The sequence below is a fragment of the Thalassophryne amazonica genome, chromosome 1 (assembly GCF_902500255.1).
Source record: "Thalassophryne amazonica chromosome 1, fThaAma1.1, whole genome shotgun sequence".
Taxonomy (NCBI): domain Eukaryota; kingdom Metazoa; phylum Chordata; class Actinopteri; order Batrachoidiformes; family Batrachoididae; genus Thalassophryne; species Thalassophryne amazonica.
In genome coordinates this window covers 37,569,723-37,588,713 of record NC_047103.1, presented here as the reverse complement: position 1 = coordinate 37,588,713, position 18,991 = coordinate 37,569,723, and the positions used below count along the sequence as shown (strand labels likewise).

At 40.8% G+C, this 18,991-nt stretch overlaps 1 protein-coding gene across 1 annotated transcript in view; it reads right to left on the bottom strand.

Annotated features, from left to right (window-relative positions):
* ptprn2 (protein tyrosine phosphatase receptor type N2) overlaps nucleotides 1-18,991 on the bottom strand; it is a 471,897-nt gene that overhangs the window by 337,317 nt on the left and 115,589 nt on the right. The window contains exon 4 of the mRNA XM_034168195.1: nucleotides 14,051-14,307. Within this exon, the coding sequence (XP_034024086.1) occupies nucleotides 14,051-14,307 (257 nt within the window). The remainder of the gene's footprint in view (nucleotides 1-14,050; nucleotides 14,308-18,991) is intronic.

The following is an 18,991-nucleotide window of genomic DNA, read 5'->3' as shown; positions in this document are numbered from 1 at the left end:
AAACTTGTGCATTTATTGATGATGTAATGACAGCCATCTCCCCAGTGCCTTTACCTGACATGCAGCCCGAATATGACTTTCATCCAGTCATCCACAGTCCACGATTGCTTTTCCTTAGCCCATTGTAACCTTGTTTTTTTCTGTTTAGGTGTTAATGATGGCTTTCGTTTAGCTTTTCTGTATGTAAATCCCATTTCCTTTAGGCGGTTTCTTACAGTTCAGTCACAGACGTTGACTCCAGTTTCCTCCCATTCGTTCCTCATTTGTTTTGTTGTGCATTTTTGGATTTTTGAGACATATTGCTTTAAGTTTTCTGTCTTGATGCTTTGATGTCTTCCTTGGTCTACCAGTATGTTTGCCTTTAACAACCTTCCCATGTTGTTTGTATTTGGTCCAGAGTTTAGACACAGCTGACTGTGAACAACCAACATCTTTTGCAACATTGAGTGATGATTTACCCTCTTTTAAGAGTTTGATAATCCTCTTCTTTGTTTCAAATGACATCGCTCGTGTTGGAGCCATGATTCATGTCAGTCCACTTGGTGCAACAGCTCTCCAAGGTGTGATCACTCCTTTTTAGATGGAGACTAACGAGCAGATCTGATTTGATGCAGGTGTTAGTTTTGGGGATGAAAATTTACAGGGTGATTCCATAATTTATTCCTCAGAATTGAGTGAGTCCATATTTTTTCCCTCTGCGTGGTCTAAAAAAGTAACCGTTAATGACTGCCACAATTATTTTTCCTGATTTCTTATAGTGTTTCTTAAAGCCAGAAAGTTGCCATTTGAAATGACTTTAGTTTTGTGTCATGTCTGTGATCTGCTTTTTTTCCACAAAATTAAACAACTGAATGAACATCCTCCGAGGCCGGTGATTCCATCATTTTTGCCAGGGGTTGTATTTCTAGCCAAGCATGACATGAACAAATCAGTTATTGGGTGAAGATTCTTAACAAATTAACATTTCTGTAACCCCAGTGTAGTTTAATAGCAGGTCAACAGCTCAAAATACTTATGTTCACAAGTATACAAGACAATACCTTATCACTAACTACGGTGACACAGTGTGGAAAGTAAATGATTTTGAATGTTTGAATAATTTGACACAAAAATCAAGACGACTGACTACTTTAAAGGGGACTTTGTCATTTTACGACCTAGGATCTGGTTTATATTGTTTGGGTGGGGGTGGTGGGAGGGTGTCATATTTTCATTCAGAACAAGTACACAATTAATCTGTACATTGACTTAATACACAAACACAGAAATGGGCTAACCAGGTAATTAATGTAATGGCACAGGGCAAACTAGAAACACTCAGTAAACCACATCTTTTTGCCATTGAACAAGCAAAAATGTCATCAGAAATATCAGGCATTATGGAGAGAACCACATGTGCATGTTTGTGCGCTGCTTTCATTTGCAGTCAACTTGTAATCACTCAGTGGAGAGCAGTGCCGGGGAGGATGGCTAGGCTAAGGTAAACAGCTAACTGTGTTGAGCTCTGAAGTGTGATGTCACGTACCCATAACAATGTTCTAGCTGGTTTTATATAACGGCTGAGTGGATCCTTGTCATTTGATTGGTGCTTTGTATGTCACGTGACATGGATTATTCGTCCCATTTGTGTTGCATTGCATTTAGAGTGCAATTTGGTTCCATATGTTTGGTACCATTCCATTCTGCAAACCCCGTCCACTAGTGGGGACAGTGTTTAGCTAAACATACGGTGTTTGTTTTGTTGACAGACGACGATTTGGAGGAGCCAATTGATGATGCTAATTCTCCAAACATACACACACGTGCGCACCCATGCACACACACACAAAACAAATCCACTGCGCTGTTAGCTGTCTGGAGACATGAGCAGTTCAGATGAAAAGCTGAAAAGCTGACGTGATTTTTCACTGGACTGAGGAACTACACAAAGTCTTTTTTTTTTTTTTTTTGTAGTATGAAGTCGGTGCACTGCATCACCGGACTACATCGTCACAATTTGGAATGGCAGCAGTGGAACACCAAAATGTTTCTGTTGTTTATAAATTAATAAAATATCAAATGACAATGATCTATTTTAGCTGTTATATAAAACAAATAATGAATGTTTTTACAGTCTTTCAATGGAACGAATATTTAATTTGGTGAAAGCTGGAACACGTCTCGTTGAATGGTATGTTCCAGCTTTCACCTCATGAAATATTCGTACCACTGAACTCATAAACATTCATTATTTGTATACTATATTACCTTGTCAAAATGGCCATTTTGTGTTTCGAGGACCAAAATGAGTGCAGCGTGGACTTTTGCCATCCTTTTTGTACAGCAGTGATGGACTAACCAAATGAGATGAGATACGAGGTCTGTTAGAAAAGTATCTGACCTTTTTATTTTTTGCAAAAACCATATGGATTTGAATCACGTGTGATTGCATCAGCCAAGCTTGAACCTTCGTGCGCATGCGTGAGTTTTTTCACGCCTGCCGGTTGCGTCATTCGCCTGTGAGCAGGCTTTGTGTGAGCAGTGATCCACCCCTCTCGTCGGATTTTTAGTGCGAATAAAATGTCTGAACGATTTGGAGCTTTGCTGCATCAAATTTTTCCAGAAACTGTGAGAGACCTCCAGGTGGACACCATTCGGAAAATTCAGATGGCTTTCAGGGACAATTTTATGGGGATTACACAGATTAAGGAGTGCTCCAGCCGGTTTAAAGACCGCCCACAGCAGCTGAGAGCGCGGCGCGCTCCGAGCGCCGATCGACAGGCTGACACCCCGCTGAAACAACCAGATCATTTCCAACGTGAAGGCTTTGTTGATCCGGGACGTCGTCTGACTTCCACAAAAATGGCAGAAGACGTGGACATCAAGAGTTTTTCGGCACATTCCACTGTTACAGGAGTTTTTTTTTCATGGAAAGAGAAGCGGAGGGATGCGCCACGGAGCCACTCATGGGACTATCATGGACTATCCGAGAAATTGTGCATGAGCTGTACATGCCAGAACATGTCCTGTAAGGCTTCATCACGGCGTTGCTTTGCGCCATGCGGCTCCACCGCAACGCGCGGAATTCCTCCGCTCCTCTTTCCATGACAAAAACTCATGTAACAGTGAAATGTGCCGTTCATTTCCACACTGGACGCTGTGTTGATCCGGGACATCGTCTGACTTCCACAGGAATTGCGGAAGACGTGGACATCTGCACTTTTTCGGCACATTGAGACAGACGTGCGGAGGAATTCCGCGCATCGTGGTGGAGCCACATGGCGCAAAGCCATGCCGTGATGAAGACTCACAGGACATGTTCTGGCATGTCCAGCTCATGCACAATTTCTCGGATAGTCACATGACTGAAAAGCCACCGAAAGCCATCTGAAAACCGTCCTGTGAGACCAACACGGAGGTGCTTTTGTCCCGCACCATGAGTGGCTCCGTGGCACATCCCTCCACTTCTCTTTCCATGAAAAAAAACTCCTGTAACAGTGGAATGTGACGAAAAAGTCTCGATGTCCACGTCTTCTGCCATTTTTGTGAAAGTCAGACGACGTCTCGGATCAACAAAGCCTTCACGTTGGAAATGATCTGGTTGTTTCAGCGGGGTGTCAGTCTGCCGATCGGCGCTTGGAGTGTGCCGTGCTCTCAGCCGCTGTGGGCAGACTTTAAACTGGCTGGAGCACTCCTTAATCTGTGTAATCCCCATAAAATCGTCCCTGAAAGCCATCTGAATTTTCCAAATGGTGTCCACCTGGAGGTCTCTCACAGTTTCTGGAAAAATTTGATGCAGCAAAGCTCCAAATCGTTCAGACATTTATTCACAATAAAAATCCGATGAGAGGGGTGGACCACTGCTCACACAAAGCCTGCTCACAGGCGAATGACGCAACCGATGTGTGAAAAAACTCACGCATGCGCACGAAGGTTCAAGCTTGGCTGATGCAATCACACATGATTCAAATCCATATGGTTTTTGCAAAAAATAAAAAGTTCGGATACTTTTCTAACAGACCTCGTATTTCTATATTTACCTCCGCCAAGGAGGTTATGTTTTCAGTCGCGTTTGTTTGTTTGTCTGACTGTCAGCAGGATAACTCAAAAAGTTTTGAACAGATTTTGATGAAATTTTGTGGAGTAGTTGGAAATGACAAGAGGAACAAGTGATTAAATTTTTGTGGTGATCCAGATCACGATCCAGATCCCGATGCTAACGCGTTAGCATGTGTATGGCATTTTCAATGTTAAAAGTTAGCATTAAGCAGTTGCAGCTGTCATCACATTCAGGTGCATTTGTTTTCAAACTGTAATATTTCTTAAATTTATTTTTACCTCCGCCAAGGAGGTTGGAAATGACAAGAGGAACAAGTGATTAAATTTTAGTGGTGACCCGGATCACGATCCGGATCCCGATGCTAACGTGTTAGCATGTCTATGGCATTTTCAATGTTAAAAGTTAGCATTAAGCAGTTGCAGCTGTCATCACGTTTCTTAAATTTATTTTTGTTTATATATTAATACTCTAATGATTATTATATACAATTTTAGAGAAAGAGACAAAAAGAAATAGATCACTGTACCAAGGAGGGAATCTCTTTATGGTCAGTGACCCTATGGCCTTGTTTAGAGAAGTGTTTCATAAATGTTAAAAAAATCATATATTTGCAGTTTAGTTGAATAATAAATTGAATTTTGTCTCTTATTTGTTTTTGTCTATAAGCACATGCAATATCAATGTCAGTGCTCAGATGACAGTTGCTTCTGGGAAAGGTGCAAGTTGCAATAAACTGTGATGTCAAGCGCTAAGGATACATGCTATCCAGTCACAGCAGATGAAACTTTTTTACTACTGAGCAAACATCATTGTTAGACTTTTTTAGGTTCAGTGATTCCACGGCCTGTAGATGTTATGGCGTCAGTGACCCCATGGCCTTGGCAGAGGTTTGCACTCTCTGAGTGCTTCTAGTTTTAATATATAAAGCACCAGAGTGGCTACAAGATATCAAGCTAGTTTGCTCTCAAAGCGCTAGCAAGTACCACTGCTATGGACAAACCTTCCTACACTGGAGTTATGCTGATCTTACACACTTGTCTGATGCCAGGTTTACAACAGAGTGGCTGTTTTTTACAATCCAACTGGTCAACTTGCTCATTATGTACAATATAGAAATATTTAAATCAATAACATTGTGAAAATAATAACATAACAGCAATGCTTATCACAGTGTCACAACTTCTTTCTTTCATGATAGCTCGTACAATTTATCACAGTAACCCGGAAAAAAAATTACAACTTTGAATGAGACGTTGTGGATTTCACCCTTGCTGTAGTGGTTTTGCTCATCAGAAGTGTAGTACAATAACGAGGCTCTTGTGATGGCAATCTTTTTGTGTATGTTTGTGTGTAGAACCAGGTAAGTGGATGTCAAGGGGCTGTGATGTAATAACTTCTGAGCTCTATAATTGGTCATTTTAAAAGGTTTTGTGAGGTAAACATGCAAACATTTACCTCCACAGGGATCCTCATCGTGCTAACAGACACTTTTTAATGACATTTTCGCCTGTTCAGTGGTAACAAGAAGCGATTTACAGAGGCTGTGTTTAGCTTGCCCTGTGCCATTACATTAATTAGCCGGTTAGGCCGTGACCGTGTTTGCATCCTAAATTAATAATGTGCCTTTTTTGTCTCAAGTGAAAACATGTCTAAAATACAGCTGAGGTTGTAAAAGCCTGGAATTCTCCTTTAAATTCAGCTCTGGTTGTGTTTTAGATTGTTGTGGTGTTGTTGATTGTCTATGAGACCTTGGATTCTGAGCCATAGACATAAAGTTGGAGTTTAGTTGTCGTCTCTTAAAGCAATCACAGTCTACATGGATTTCCATGCATGTTATCTGTGCAGACATTTTAAATATTGATTCCACAATTTGCTGTGCATAATTATACAGTGGTGAGGGGTGGTATGCAAAACAACAACAATCTGGAGCCATGATAAGCACTGCATTTTCTGTTTGCAATGTCTGGCAAATTTCTCTCTCCATCTCTATATGCCATCGTCTCCACAGCAGGTATCCACCACTGCTTGCATACTCTCTTGCTGTGCAGACAGAAGCAGAACTTTGTCTGCTCTGAGCTGTGACAGAACAGCTGACGCAGAATGTGAGAAATCAGCACCGGATCAGTGTGGAAGTTTTGCTCTCTCTGTCTGTTACAGCGTTTCCAAAAATACATTACCACATGACTTCTGGGACGTAAAGATGCTTGGCACCACTAGACTTTCAGCATGACCAAGCAAACACTGTGAAGAGCCAAATCAGATGCATGGGGACGTGAAGGTTAGAGATTAAAGTGGCTGGCGTCAATTCTCCATCAGTCTGGAAAAATCAGTAAGGGCCCTTGGGTAAGGGCCTCCTTAATTCTCAAGTTGCTCCAGGTGTGCAGTTGAGTTGCCTTGCATGGCATCATGCTGACAAGTGTGTGTGTGTGTGTGTGTGTGTGTGTACTGTTCTTATCAAGCTAAAAAAAAAAAACAACTTAGTTTTACAAGTGTTAGATAATTTATCTTGAGTTATTTTCTCATTTTACATGTTTGACATGCTTATTTCTAGATTTCTAGATTTAACAATCTTAATTTAAGACATCTTGAAGACAAATTATCTGTCCATGCAGCAAGATAATTTCCCTTAGATTTTGTGTTTTATCTTGTTTTTAGACACCCCTTTTAGCAATGTCGGAGACAGTGACATCAGCATTCTTCCAGTTATGGTGGACTTCCTTTTCCACTGCGACCATGAGAGGGCACTGCACAAATGGTGAAACAGCTGTGCAACAAAAGCCTTAAGCATTTAAGTTTTTCTTTAAACTGGTTTAGTATTGGGTGACTGATATTCCTTGTATCAACATTAACAATTATTTTCTTATCCAATGTCTCTGGTTGTGCAACTCCATAGTCATGATGATGATGAAATAGGAGCAGTGAGCCAATCAGCTTCTGGCCATTTGTCAGAATTATACTAAGACACCCATATAACTGCTTCATAATTAGAGGGTGGAGTTAAAAAGGGAGGCCGGACAAGACTTTTGGTATGCAAAAAGTTGCAGAAAACTCAAAATGAAAAATGAAAAATGAAAAAAAATGAAAATATATATATATATATATTTTTTTTTTTTTTCATTTTATTCTTAACTGGAGTGCTTGGCAAAATTCTATTGTACTTGCATTAATGCTACTGTACCTGCATTAATAGTAAATGTTCACCAGATGGAAATATTGGCCAATCTGTTGCTTATAGTAGCAGATATGGGATACTCTTGGACCATTGGGACTTTCAATGCATCTATAAGGTAATTTTGGTTTGGCAGGTCTGATTTGATGATTTAGTGGGGAGGGTTTATTATGTGCACCTATGAAATAATAGAGAATTTAAGTTCTGTCAAAATCAGTGGAAGAGAACTTTGATAAAACTTCAAGAATCCACAGCCAGAATAGGATCATCCCCATAATTCAATCACTTAAAGTGGATCCAGAAAGTATTCACTGCGCTTCACTTTTTCCACATTTGTTAGGTTACAGCTTTATTGCAAAATTGAGTAAATTAATTTTCCCCCTGAAAATTCTGCTCACAACACCCCATAATGAGAACATGGAATTTTTTTATTTTTTTATTTTTTATTTTTTTGCAAATTTATTTAAAATAAAAAAAATGAAGAAATCACATGTACATAACTATTCACACCCTTTGGACAAAATTTTGTTGATGCACCTTTGACAGCAATTACAGCCTCTTGTCTTCTTGAATATGATGCCATAAGCTTGGCACACCTATCTTTGACCAGTTTTGTCCATTCCTCTTTGCAGTACCTCCCAAGCTCCATCAGGATGGATGGGGAGCGTTGGTGCACAGCCATTTTCAGATCTCTCCAGAGATGTTCAATCGGATTCAGGTCTGGGCTCTGGCTGGGCCACTCAAGGACATTCACAGAGTTGACCTTTTATATCAGGGGTAGGCAACCTGTTCCAGAAAGAGCCATGAGGGTGCAGGTTTTCTTTATAGCCACTGACTCCACCAGGTGATTTCACTGATTAACTGATTCCATCTGCTCAAAGTGATATTAATCAGTAAAATCACCTGGTGGAGTCAGCGGCTGCAAAGAAAACCTGCACCCTCATGGCTCTTTCTGGAACAGGTTGCCTACCCCTGTTTTATATCATGGCTGTGTGCTTATGGTCATTATCCTGCTGAAAGATGAACCGTTACTGCCACCACTATGCTTCACGATAGGGATGGTGCCTGATTTCCTCCAAACATGATGCCTGGCATTCACGCCAAAAAGTTCAACCTTTGTCTCATCAGACCAGATAATTTCGTTTGTCATGGTCTGAGAGTCCTTTAGGTGTTTTTTTTTTTTTTTTTTGGCAAACTCCATGCAGGCTGCCATGTGCCTTTTACTAAGGAGTGGCTTCCGTCTGGCCACTCTGCAGCAATCCACCAATCAGGCCTCCATGGTAGAGATGGTTATCCTTCTGTTAGGTTCTCCTCTTGCCACAGTGGAATGCTGGAGCTCTGACAGAGTGACCATTGAGTTCTTGGTCACCTCCCTGACTAAGGCCTTTCTCACTCAATCCCTCAGTTTAGACAGGCACCCAGCTTTATGGAGAGTCCTGGTGGATCTAGACTTCTTCCATATATGGATGATGGAGGTCACTAAGACCTCATTGGGACCTTCAAAGCAGCAGAAATTTTTCTGCACCCTTCCCCAGATTTGTGGCTTGAGACAATCCTGTCTCGGAGGTCTATAGACAATTACACTGACTTCATGCTTGGTTTGTGCTCTGACATTCACTGTCAACTGTGAGACTTTATATGTAGACAGGTGTGTGTCTTTCCAAATCATGTCCAATGAAGTGAATTTACCCCAGGTGGACTCCAGTTAAACTATAGAAACATCTCAAGGATGATCAGTGGAAACAGGATGCACCTGAGCTCAATTTTCATGAGGCTGTAAATACATATGTACATGTGACTTCTTAGTTTTTTAATAAATTTGAAAAATGCTTAAAAAAACAAAAACAAAAAACTTATTTCACATTGTCATTATGGGGTAATGTGTGTAGAATTTTGAGAAAAAAAAATGAATTTCATCCATTTTATAATAAGGCTGTAACATAACAAAATGTAGAAAAAGTGAAGCGCTGTGAATACTTTCCAAAGGCTCTGTATTCCCAGCTACAAAAACCCTCAGTGCCCCTACTGTCACAAATCAGCCGACAACTGGAAGAAACATAACAAGCTGCAGTAATCGCACACTCCATCATTTTAAAGACGTTTTAGCAATATGAAACAGAGCTTCTCTCGGCCTTGGAAAAGTCATGCACAATAAGTAGTAGCCCAATTGACATCTGTAGGCTGATATTATCGGCCAATATGAGCTTTACATGAACATATCAGTATCAACATTATTTCTGCCGATATTAAAACTTACTTTACCAAATAAACAATGTGAAAACACTTTAGCCTTTGGAAATAGTGTCATCACTGACTTTATCCAGCAGAGCATGCTCAGATGGCCTTGTTTACAATGTTGTCAAGCATGGATGGGACCCCCATCACCCCACAGTCACACTGTCTGCAAGATGCAAAGCCAAAGCAACCAGCTGCCATTCATTTTCAATCAGAGTGGATGTTTTACAGTGCTAAGAGACAAATGGTCACTATGCCACCAGCTAGGTGGGGCTAAAATAGATGACAAATAAATTTAACGCAAATGCTGAGCAACGTGACACGGCAACTGCGAAACTAAGTGAAGGCAGCGTGATGGCAAAGTGATGCATGTTGGTTGGTTGTTGGTTATAATTATAGTTATTTTGAATAAAGTTCATGTTTAAGCTGTAAAACACCAAGCCTGAATAATCAATCAATCAATCAATCAATTTTTTTTTTTATATAGCGCCAAATCACAACAAACAGTTGCCCCAAGGCGCCTTATATTGTAAGGCAAGGCCATACAATAATTATGTAAAACCCCAACGGTCAAAACGACCCCCTGTGAGCAAGCACTTGGCTACAGTGGGAAGGAAAAACTCCCTTTTAACAGGAAGAAACCTCCAGCAGAACCAGGCTCAGGGAGGGGCAGTCTTCTGCTGGGACTGGTTGGGGCTGAGGGAGAGAACCAGGAAAAAGACATGCTGTGGAGGGGAGCAGAGATCGATCACTAATGATTAAATGCAGAGTGGTGCATACAGAGCAAAAGAGAAAGAAACAGTGCATCGTGGGAACCCCCCAGCAGTCTACGTCTATAGCAGCATAACTAAGGGATGGTTCAGGGTCACCTGATCCAGCCCTAACTATAAGCTTTAGCAAAAAGGAAAGTTTTAAGCCTAATCTTAAAAGTAGAGAGGGTGTCTGTCTCCCTGATCTGAATTGGGAGCTGGTTCCACAGGAGAGGAGCCTGAAAGCTGAAGGCTCTGCCTCCCATTCTACTCTTACAAACCCTAGGAACTACAAGTAAGCCTGCAGTCTGAGAGCGAAGCACTCTATTGGGGTGATATGGTACTACGAGGTCCCTAAGATAAGATGGGACCTGATTATTCAAAACCTTATAAGTAAGAAGAAGAATTTTAAATTCTATTCTAGAGTTAACAGGAAGCCAATGAAGAGAGGCCAATATGGGTGAGATATGCTCTCTCCTTCTAGTCCCCGTTAGTACTCTAGCTGCAGCATTTTGAATTAACTGAAGGCTTTTTAGGGAACTTTTAGGACAACCTGATAATAATGAATTACAATAGTCCAGCCTAGAGGAAATAAATGCATGAATTAGTTTTTCAGCATCACTCTGAGAAAAGACCTTTCTAATTTTAGAGATATTGCGTAAATGCAAAAAAGCAGTCCTACATATTTGATTAATATGTGCTTTGAATGACATATCCTGATCAAAAATGACTCCACGATTTCTCACAGTATTACTAGAGGTCAGGGTAATGCCGTCCAGAGTAAGGATCTGATTAGACACCATGTTTCTAAGATTTGTGGGGCCAAGTACAATAACTTCAGTTTTATCTGAGTTTAAAAGCAGGAAATTAGAGGTCATCCATGTCTTTATGTCTGTAAGACAATCCTGCAGTTTAGCTAATTGGTGTGTGTCCTCTGGCTTCATGGATAGATAAAGCTGGGTATCATCTGCGTAACAATGAAAATTTAAACAATACCGTCTAATAATACTGCCTAAGGGAAGCATGTATAAAGTGAATAAAATTGGTCCTAGCACAGAACCTTGTGGAACTCCATAATTAACTTTAGTCTGTGAAGAAGATTCCCCATTTACATGAACAAATTGTAATCTATTAGACAAATATGATTCAAACCACCGCAGCGCAGTGCCTTTAATACCTATGGCATGTTCTAATCTCTGTAATAAAATTTTATGGTCAACAGTATCAAAAGCAGCACTGAGGTCTAACAGAACAAGCACAGAGATGAGTCCACTGTCCGAGGCCATAAGAAGATCATTTGTAACCTTCACTAATGCTGTTTCTGTACTATGATGAATTCTAAAACCTGACTGAAACTCTTCAAATAGACCATTCCTCTGCAGATGATCAGTTAGCTGTTTTACAACTACCCTTTCAAGAATTTTTGAGAGAAAAGGAAGGTTGGAGATTGGCCTATAATTAGCTAAGATAGCTGGGTCAAGTGATGGCTTTTTAAGTAATGGTTTAATTACTGCCACCTTAAAAGCCTGTGGTACATAGCCAACTAACAAAGATAGATTGATCATATTTAAGATCGAAGCATTAAATAATGGTAGGGCTTCCTTGAGCAGCCTGGTAGGAATGGGGTCTAATAAACATGTTGATGATTTGGATGAAGTAACTAATGAAAATAACTCAGACAGAACAATCGGAGAGAAAGAGTCTAACCAAATACCGGCATCACTGAAAGCAGCCAAAGATAACAATACATCTTTGGGATGGTTATGAGTAATTTTTTCTCTAATAGTTAAAATTTTGTTAGCAAAGAAAGTCATGAAGTCATTACTAGTTAAAGTTAATGGAATACTCAGCTCAATAGAGCTCTGACTCTTTGTCAGCCTGGCTACAGTGCTGAAAAGAAACCTGGGGTTGTTCTTATTTTCTTCAATTAGTGATGAGTAGAAAGATGTCCTAGCTTTACGGAAGGCTTTTTTATAGAGCAACAGACTCTTTTTCCAGGCTAAGTGAAGATCTTCTAAATTAGTGAGACGCCATTTCCTCTCCAACTTACGGGTTATCTGCTTTAAGCTACGAGTTTGTGAGTTATACCACGGAGTCAGGCACTTCTGATTTAAAGTTCTCTTTTTCAGAGGAGCTACAGCATCCAAAGTTGTCTTCAATGAGGATGTAAAACTATTGACGAGATATTCTATCTCACTTACAGAGTTTAGGTAGCTACTCTGCACTGTGTTGTTATATGGCATTAGAGAACATAAAGAAGGAATCATATCCTTAAACCTAGTTACAGCGCTTTCTGAAAGACTTCTAGTGTAATGAAACTTATTCCCCACTGCTGGGTAGTCCATCAGAGTAAATGTAAATGTTATTAAGAAATGATCAGACAGAAGGGAGTTTTCAGGGAATACTGTTAAGTCTTCTATTTCCATACCATAAGTCAGAACAAGATCTAAGATATGATTAAAGTGGTGGGTGGACTCATTTACATTTTGAGCAAAGATTAATATAGATTAAATAGATTAATAGATTAAATGCAGTGTTGAGGCTGTCATTCTCAGCATCTGTGTGGATGTTAAAATCGCCCACTATAATTATCTTATCTGAGCTAAGCACTAAGTCAGACAAAAGGTCTGAAAATTCACAGAGAAACTCACAGTAACGACGATAGATAATAACAAATAAAACTGGTTTTGGGGACTTCCAATTTGGATGGACAAGACTAAGAGTCAAGCTTTCAAATGAATTAAAGCTCTGTCTGGGTTTTTGATTAATTAATAAGCTGGAATGGAAGATTGCTGCTAATCCTCCGCCCCGGCCCGTGCTACGAGCATTCTGGCAGTTAGTGTGACTCGGGGGTGTTGACTCATTTAAACTAACATATTCATCCTGCTGTATCCAGGTTTCTGTAAGGCAGAATAAATCAATATGTTGATCAATTATTATATAATTTACCAACAGGGACTTAGAAGAGAGAGACCTAATGTTTAATAGACCACATTTAACTGTTTTAGTCTGTGGTGCAGTTGAAGGTGCTATATTATTTTTTCTTTTTGAATTTTTATGCTTAAATATATTTTTGCTGGTTGTTGGTGGTCTGGGAGCAGGCACCGTCTCTACAGAGATGGGGTAATGAGGGGATGGCAGGGGGAGAGAAGCTGCAGAGAGGTGTGTAAGACTACAACTCTGCTTCCTGGTCCCAACCCTGGATAATCACGGTTTGGAGGATTTAAGAAAATTGGCCAGATTTCTAGAAATGAGAGCTGCTCCATCCAAAGTGGGATGGATGCCGTCTCTCCTAACAAGACCAGGTTTTCCCCAGAAGCTTTGCCAATTATCTATGAAGCCCACCTCATTTTTTGGACACCACTCAGACAGCCAGCAATTCAAGGAGAACATGCGGCTAAACATGTCACTCTCGGTCCGATTGGGGAGGGGCCCAGAGAAAACTACAGAGTCCGACATTGTTTTTGCAAAGTTACACACCGATTCAATGTTAATTTTAGTGACCTCCGATTGGCGTAACCGGGTGTCATTACTGCCGACGTGAATTACAATCTTACCAAATTTACACTTAGCCTTAGCCAGCAGTTTCAAATTTCCTTCAATGTCGCCTGCTCTGGCCCCCGGAAGACAATTGACTATGGTTGACTATGTCTTTGTCATAAGGGTCTGATAATGAAATAGCACAAATAATTTTTTTGCAGACATATCTGTATCGTACATTTTTTTGCTCTCTAATATCTGTATTGTATATGTAGGCCATGCAAAAATCCACTTCAGCTGGGCTCTAATAAGGAACACTGTCTTGTGACATTAAATCTCCGCAACTGTGTGGGAGACTTTCCCAGGTGTTATTGTTACCTGAACTCTGGCACCATGTTGTTGGGTTGTCAGTTCTTCAGATCCTGCAGACTGAGACAAGAAGCCCAAACCGGTCAAGTACTCCTGAAGGTTTCTGCTAAGGTCCAGTGATAAAGGCCTCAGTTTCCTGTCTCTGGTGTTGCTATGAGAATTCACGGGACTAGGAGGTGTTGCCTTATGGTGAAGCGGGATACTCCTCAGTTTGGAGAGTTCTCCAGAAATGACCTGCTGGGTGATGTCATCCTGCCATGTCAGACCTGGAAAAAATAATTCAGAATGAAACTAGGATGTTGTAAATGGTAACTTTTGTACTTGGATGAAATAGCTTTTTAAACTTTGCAAGGTAAACAAAACAGCAAGTATTGATGACAATGGTAGAATGCCAAAATTACAGTATGGCACACATAAAGGGAGTCATGACTAAATGCACAGACACACATGATCCAATCAACAAGCCTTCAAATAATGCCACACTGCAGCCTGATGCCTTGCCAGTATCTCTGCTAATTGCCAGCACATACTTGGGATGCAGAATTCCTGGGCAGGGGAGAAGCACAATGGTGCCAGGACCAGATGGGGGCTAACCAAGCAATAAATAAATAAATAAATAAAGTACCAATTCATGGCCCCATTCCCAGTGAGCCAAAAGACGTAACATTCCATCATTGCAGAGTGTCGAAATACCAAACAATTTCATTGACAACACTATGATTCCACAGCTATTTTAATGAGGGCAAGCTTATTTTGATGTGGTAAAGGCCAGTCTACCTTATCGGTTTACTGGCCTCATCAGAAGAAAACCACTCTAAATGCTGTGGACATTTAATAGCAATAAGCTTACAGCCAGGGTAGGAATGCATGAAAAAAATGAAAGTATCAACACCCACAGAATGTTTCATTAGCCTGGTTTTTCACCCACAGACATGCGGTATTCTCTATTGCAGATATTCATAAGCACCAGATGAGGATCGGCGCAATGCAGAGCAGCTACAGATGCCTCCAGTCATTCTTGGCAGCGCTGCTAAACACCGCACACAGCAGCGTATGTTGTCACTGTTCTGGAACACGGCTCAACCATCCATCCTCACAACAATGACAGTTAACCACCCGTGGGTCGTGCAATGGGATGCACACTGGGTTTATATTAGAGTTGTGATCATCATTTAGGACGTCATCAGCGACAGTGGAGAAACATGGTCTGGCTTCAACCCTAAAGGACCCATATGGTGCCTGCAGTTAGCTGCAGCTGGTTAAATGGGTTCAGCCCCAGCCTCCAGTACTGAAAAACAAAGCCATTGTGAAAGTGGAAAATCTTGCAGTTCCTTGAATGGCAGCTTGAGGCTGGCTCCAAAACTGCATCACTCCAGATGGACCCCCTGTTAAAATGTCCAACTTTACAGCACAAATAAATATTTACAGCTGGCACAAATAACAGTTTTGGTAACGATAGCTAGTTGCTCCCTTCATGCCAACTGTATCGGGAGTGGATTTGTTTTTGGTTTTTGATAACATCAGTTTAGGCTACTTTAAACAATAAAGTGATGAACAATTATAGACATGGTCACTTTGAAGGACAGCTGTGTGCTGGACTCTGGGCCCCACTAGCAGAGGTTGTTAAGTGCTATGGACTTGACCCTGTCAAGTTGACTTTTTGTCCTTTCTCAGCATTTTATTACAAATATGAGATAAGCAAAGGACTTGGCAAAATTGTATTGTACTTGCATTAATTCTGTTGTACCTACATTCATGGTAAATGTCCAACAGGTGGAGATATTGCTCCATTCCAAGAACCTTGGGTTGGTAAGGTTAGACCATACTTGTGAGAAGCACCTTGAGGCAGCTTTGCTGTGATGTGGTGCTATATACAGTAGTGTTCAGAATAATAGTAGTGCTATGTGACTAAAAAGATTAATCCTGGTTTTGAGTATATTTCTTATTGTTACATGGGAAACAAGGTACCAGTAGATTCAGTAGATTCTCACAAATCCAACAAGACCAAGCATTCATGATATGCACACTCTTAAGGCTATGAAATTGGGTTATTAGTAAAAAAAAAAAAAAAAGTAGAAAAGGGGGTGTTCATAATAATAGTAGCATCTGCTGTTGATGCTACAAACTCAAAACTATTATGTTCAAACTGCTTTTTTAGCAATCCTGTGAATCACTAAACTAGTATTTAGTTGTATAATCACAGTTTTTCATGATTTCTTCACATCTGCAAGGGAGTACATTTGTTGGTTTGGAACCAAGATTTTTGCTTGTTTACTATTGTGCTTGGGGTCATTGTCTTGTTGAAACACCCATTTCAAGGGCATGTCCCCCTTCAATATAAGGCAGCATGACCTGTTCAAGTATTGTGACATATCCAAACTGATCCATGATACCTGGTATGCGATATACAAGTATAGGCCCAACACCATAGTAAGAGAAACATGCCCATATCATGATGCTTGCACCACCATGCTTCATTGTGGGATAGCTCACCCACAGATTGAGCTCACCGGACTACTTTTGCCACACTGTTCAGCGTGCCGCTCTCGTTGGAGTGACAACATACAGAATGTGTCTCTTCCCAGATAGATCTCTTTCAGTGCATCTTCTTGTTCTGACTTTAACACGTAGTTAACACCCAAGTCGTTCATCACCAACTGTAAATCATAATCAAAACATTCCAATCATATCTTTCTGAACTCTTCTGCATCAAACTCCATCGTGTCAATGTTTACAATGTGCTTGAGCAATAACAGGTGAAGTTGCTCATAAACTAAGTTTCTAAAGTGTCGGTCACAACCCACCGTGCGTTTTTTTTTTCGCCGTACGTTTTCTGCGGATGCCGCAGCCACTACGTTTTTGTGAAAACGTACGGAGGCAGCAGCAAGAGGAGGGAGGGAGTACATTCAACGCACGTCTCTAGGAGTGTAACAATAAAGAGAGTTGACAATAAAGCAGTATGTGTGTGGGGTCGGATTTTCTTTTGATGTGTGTGTTATGAGCGGGACTGGAGCGGCAGGTGTTTTTCGGCGTCGGCGATGCATGAGCATGTCCAGCCTGCAGCGGTCAGTTGTACGAGTGTTTACTTGCCTCGAAAAGTTACAGCTAGTTATCAGACTGAAGGTGTGGAATGTCTGTGTTGCTGAAGTTTTGAAATAAAGTCCAAGTTCAAGTGAGAAGCTGCGTCATGCATGCAAGACTGTCGGCCTCCATAGTATGTGGTGAGTAGCCTACTGCATCCGTACGGATTTGGTTAATTCAATAGTAATTGAATGAAAATGTGCTGCTTTGAATCCTTCAATAGTAATTGAATGAATATGTGCTGTTTTGAATCCTTCAATAGTAACTGAATGAAAATGTGCTGCTTTGAATCCGTACTGAGGCAGTACTCACAACGTGCGTCATCTGTACTGCTGGTGAATCCGCAGCCTGACCGCAGCGAAAGTTCTGCATGCACTAAAACCTCTACGGCATGTCTGCGTGTGTCTGCGTGCTCCTAAATTCGTACTGAGGCAGTACTTACAACGTATGGGTCTCCAAATTTAGCCCACGTTTTTGCAAGTAGACTGCACTTGTCCCCTGGCACTCCGAAACGGAGGTGTTACTTTGTCTCGCTCGATCAGCGAATTGGTCCTGACATGCGAAGCCTCCGCGCAGCTTTCCATGACAAAATCTCTTGTTAAAAGTGAAATCTGCCGGAAAATGGCTGATGTCCAGCTCTTGTGATAACCAGAGAAATTGCTCACGACGGTCCCAGCTCCACACAGCCATCTGTTTTGAAATGATGTGGTGTTTTCTGCCTCTCGATGGCGGCTCGGAGTGCGGCGCGCCGTGCGCCATTGTGAGGCGTCCTTAAAGCTGTAGTAACAGTCCTTATTCTCTGTGAAGCCTGTAAAATTTTCACCGAAAGCCAGATAAATTTTTCGAATGGTTTCCATCTGCTTGTCTCTAACACTTTCTGAAAAACTTCTGATAGAAAAAAAGCCCAAATCATTCCACCATTTCCTCGCAATGAAACAACGACGAGAGGGGTGGAGCAGTGCTCACTCAAAGCCTGCCCACAGGCGAATGACGCAACCGACAGGCGTGGAAAAACTCACGCATGCTTGGCTGACGTAAAAACATATGAATCAAATCCTCCTGGCATCCTTCCGTCTGCAGTAGACGATGGTGTAGTATCCAGTTTGTTTTTTTGTTTGTTTTACACTTTTTCAATTCAAATTTAATTTATTTTATTTATATAGCACCGAATCACAACAAAGCTACCACAAGTTGTATATATATATATATATATATATATATATATATATATATATATATATATATATATATATATATATATATATATATATATATATATATGAGGTCTGTCAATAAAGTATAGGTCCTTTTTTATTTTTTTCAAAAACTATATGGATTTCATTCATATGTTTTTACGTCAGACATGCTTGAACCCTCGTGCACATGCGTGAGTTTTTCCACGCCTGTCGGTGACATCATTCACCTGTGCGCACTAACATTACCTCTAACCTTAGTCACAAGAAATTCAGGGTTCCACAGGGATCTGTTTTATGCCCCCTGCTTTTCTCACTTTATGTAGCACTTCTTGGGCGTATACTGCAGAGTTTTGGGATTGCCTTTCTATTATGCTGATGATACTCAGTTGTACATGCCGATAACTGCGGGAAATCTCATTCCCATTAAATCTCTGGAGGACTGTCTTGCAGTGAGAGGGTGGATGTCTAGTAACTTCCTACTTTTAAACTCTGATAAGACTGAAATGATGGGTCTTGGTCTAGCGAGACATCGGCATCAAACTGACCAGCTGGCGCTCAGCCTGGGTTCATGTGTCATACATCATATGGACAAAGTAAGGAACCTTGGGGTAATTTTTTATCCCACGTTGTCTTTTGACCTCCATATTAGAGCTATTACCAGGACTGCTTTTTT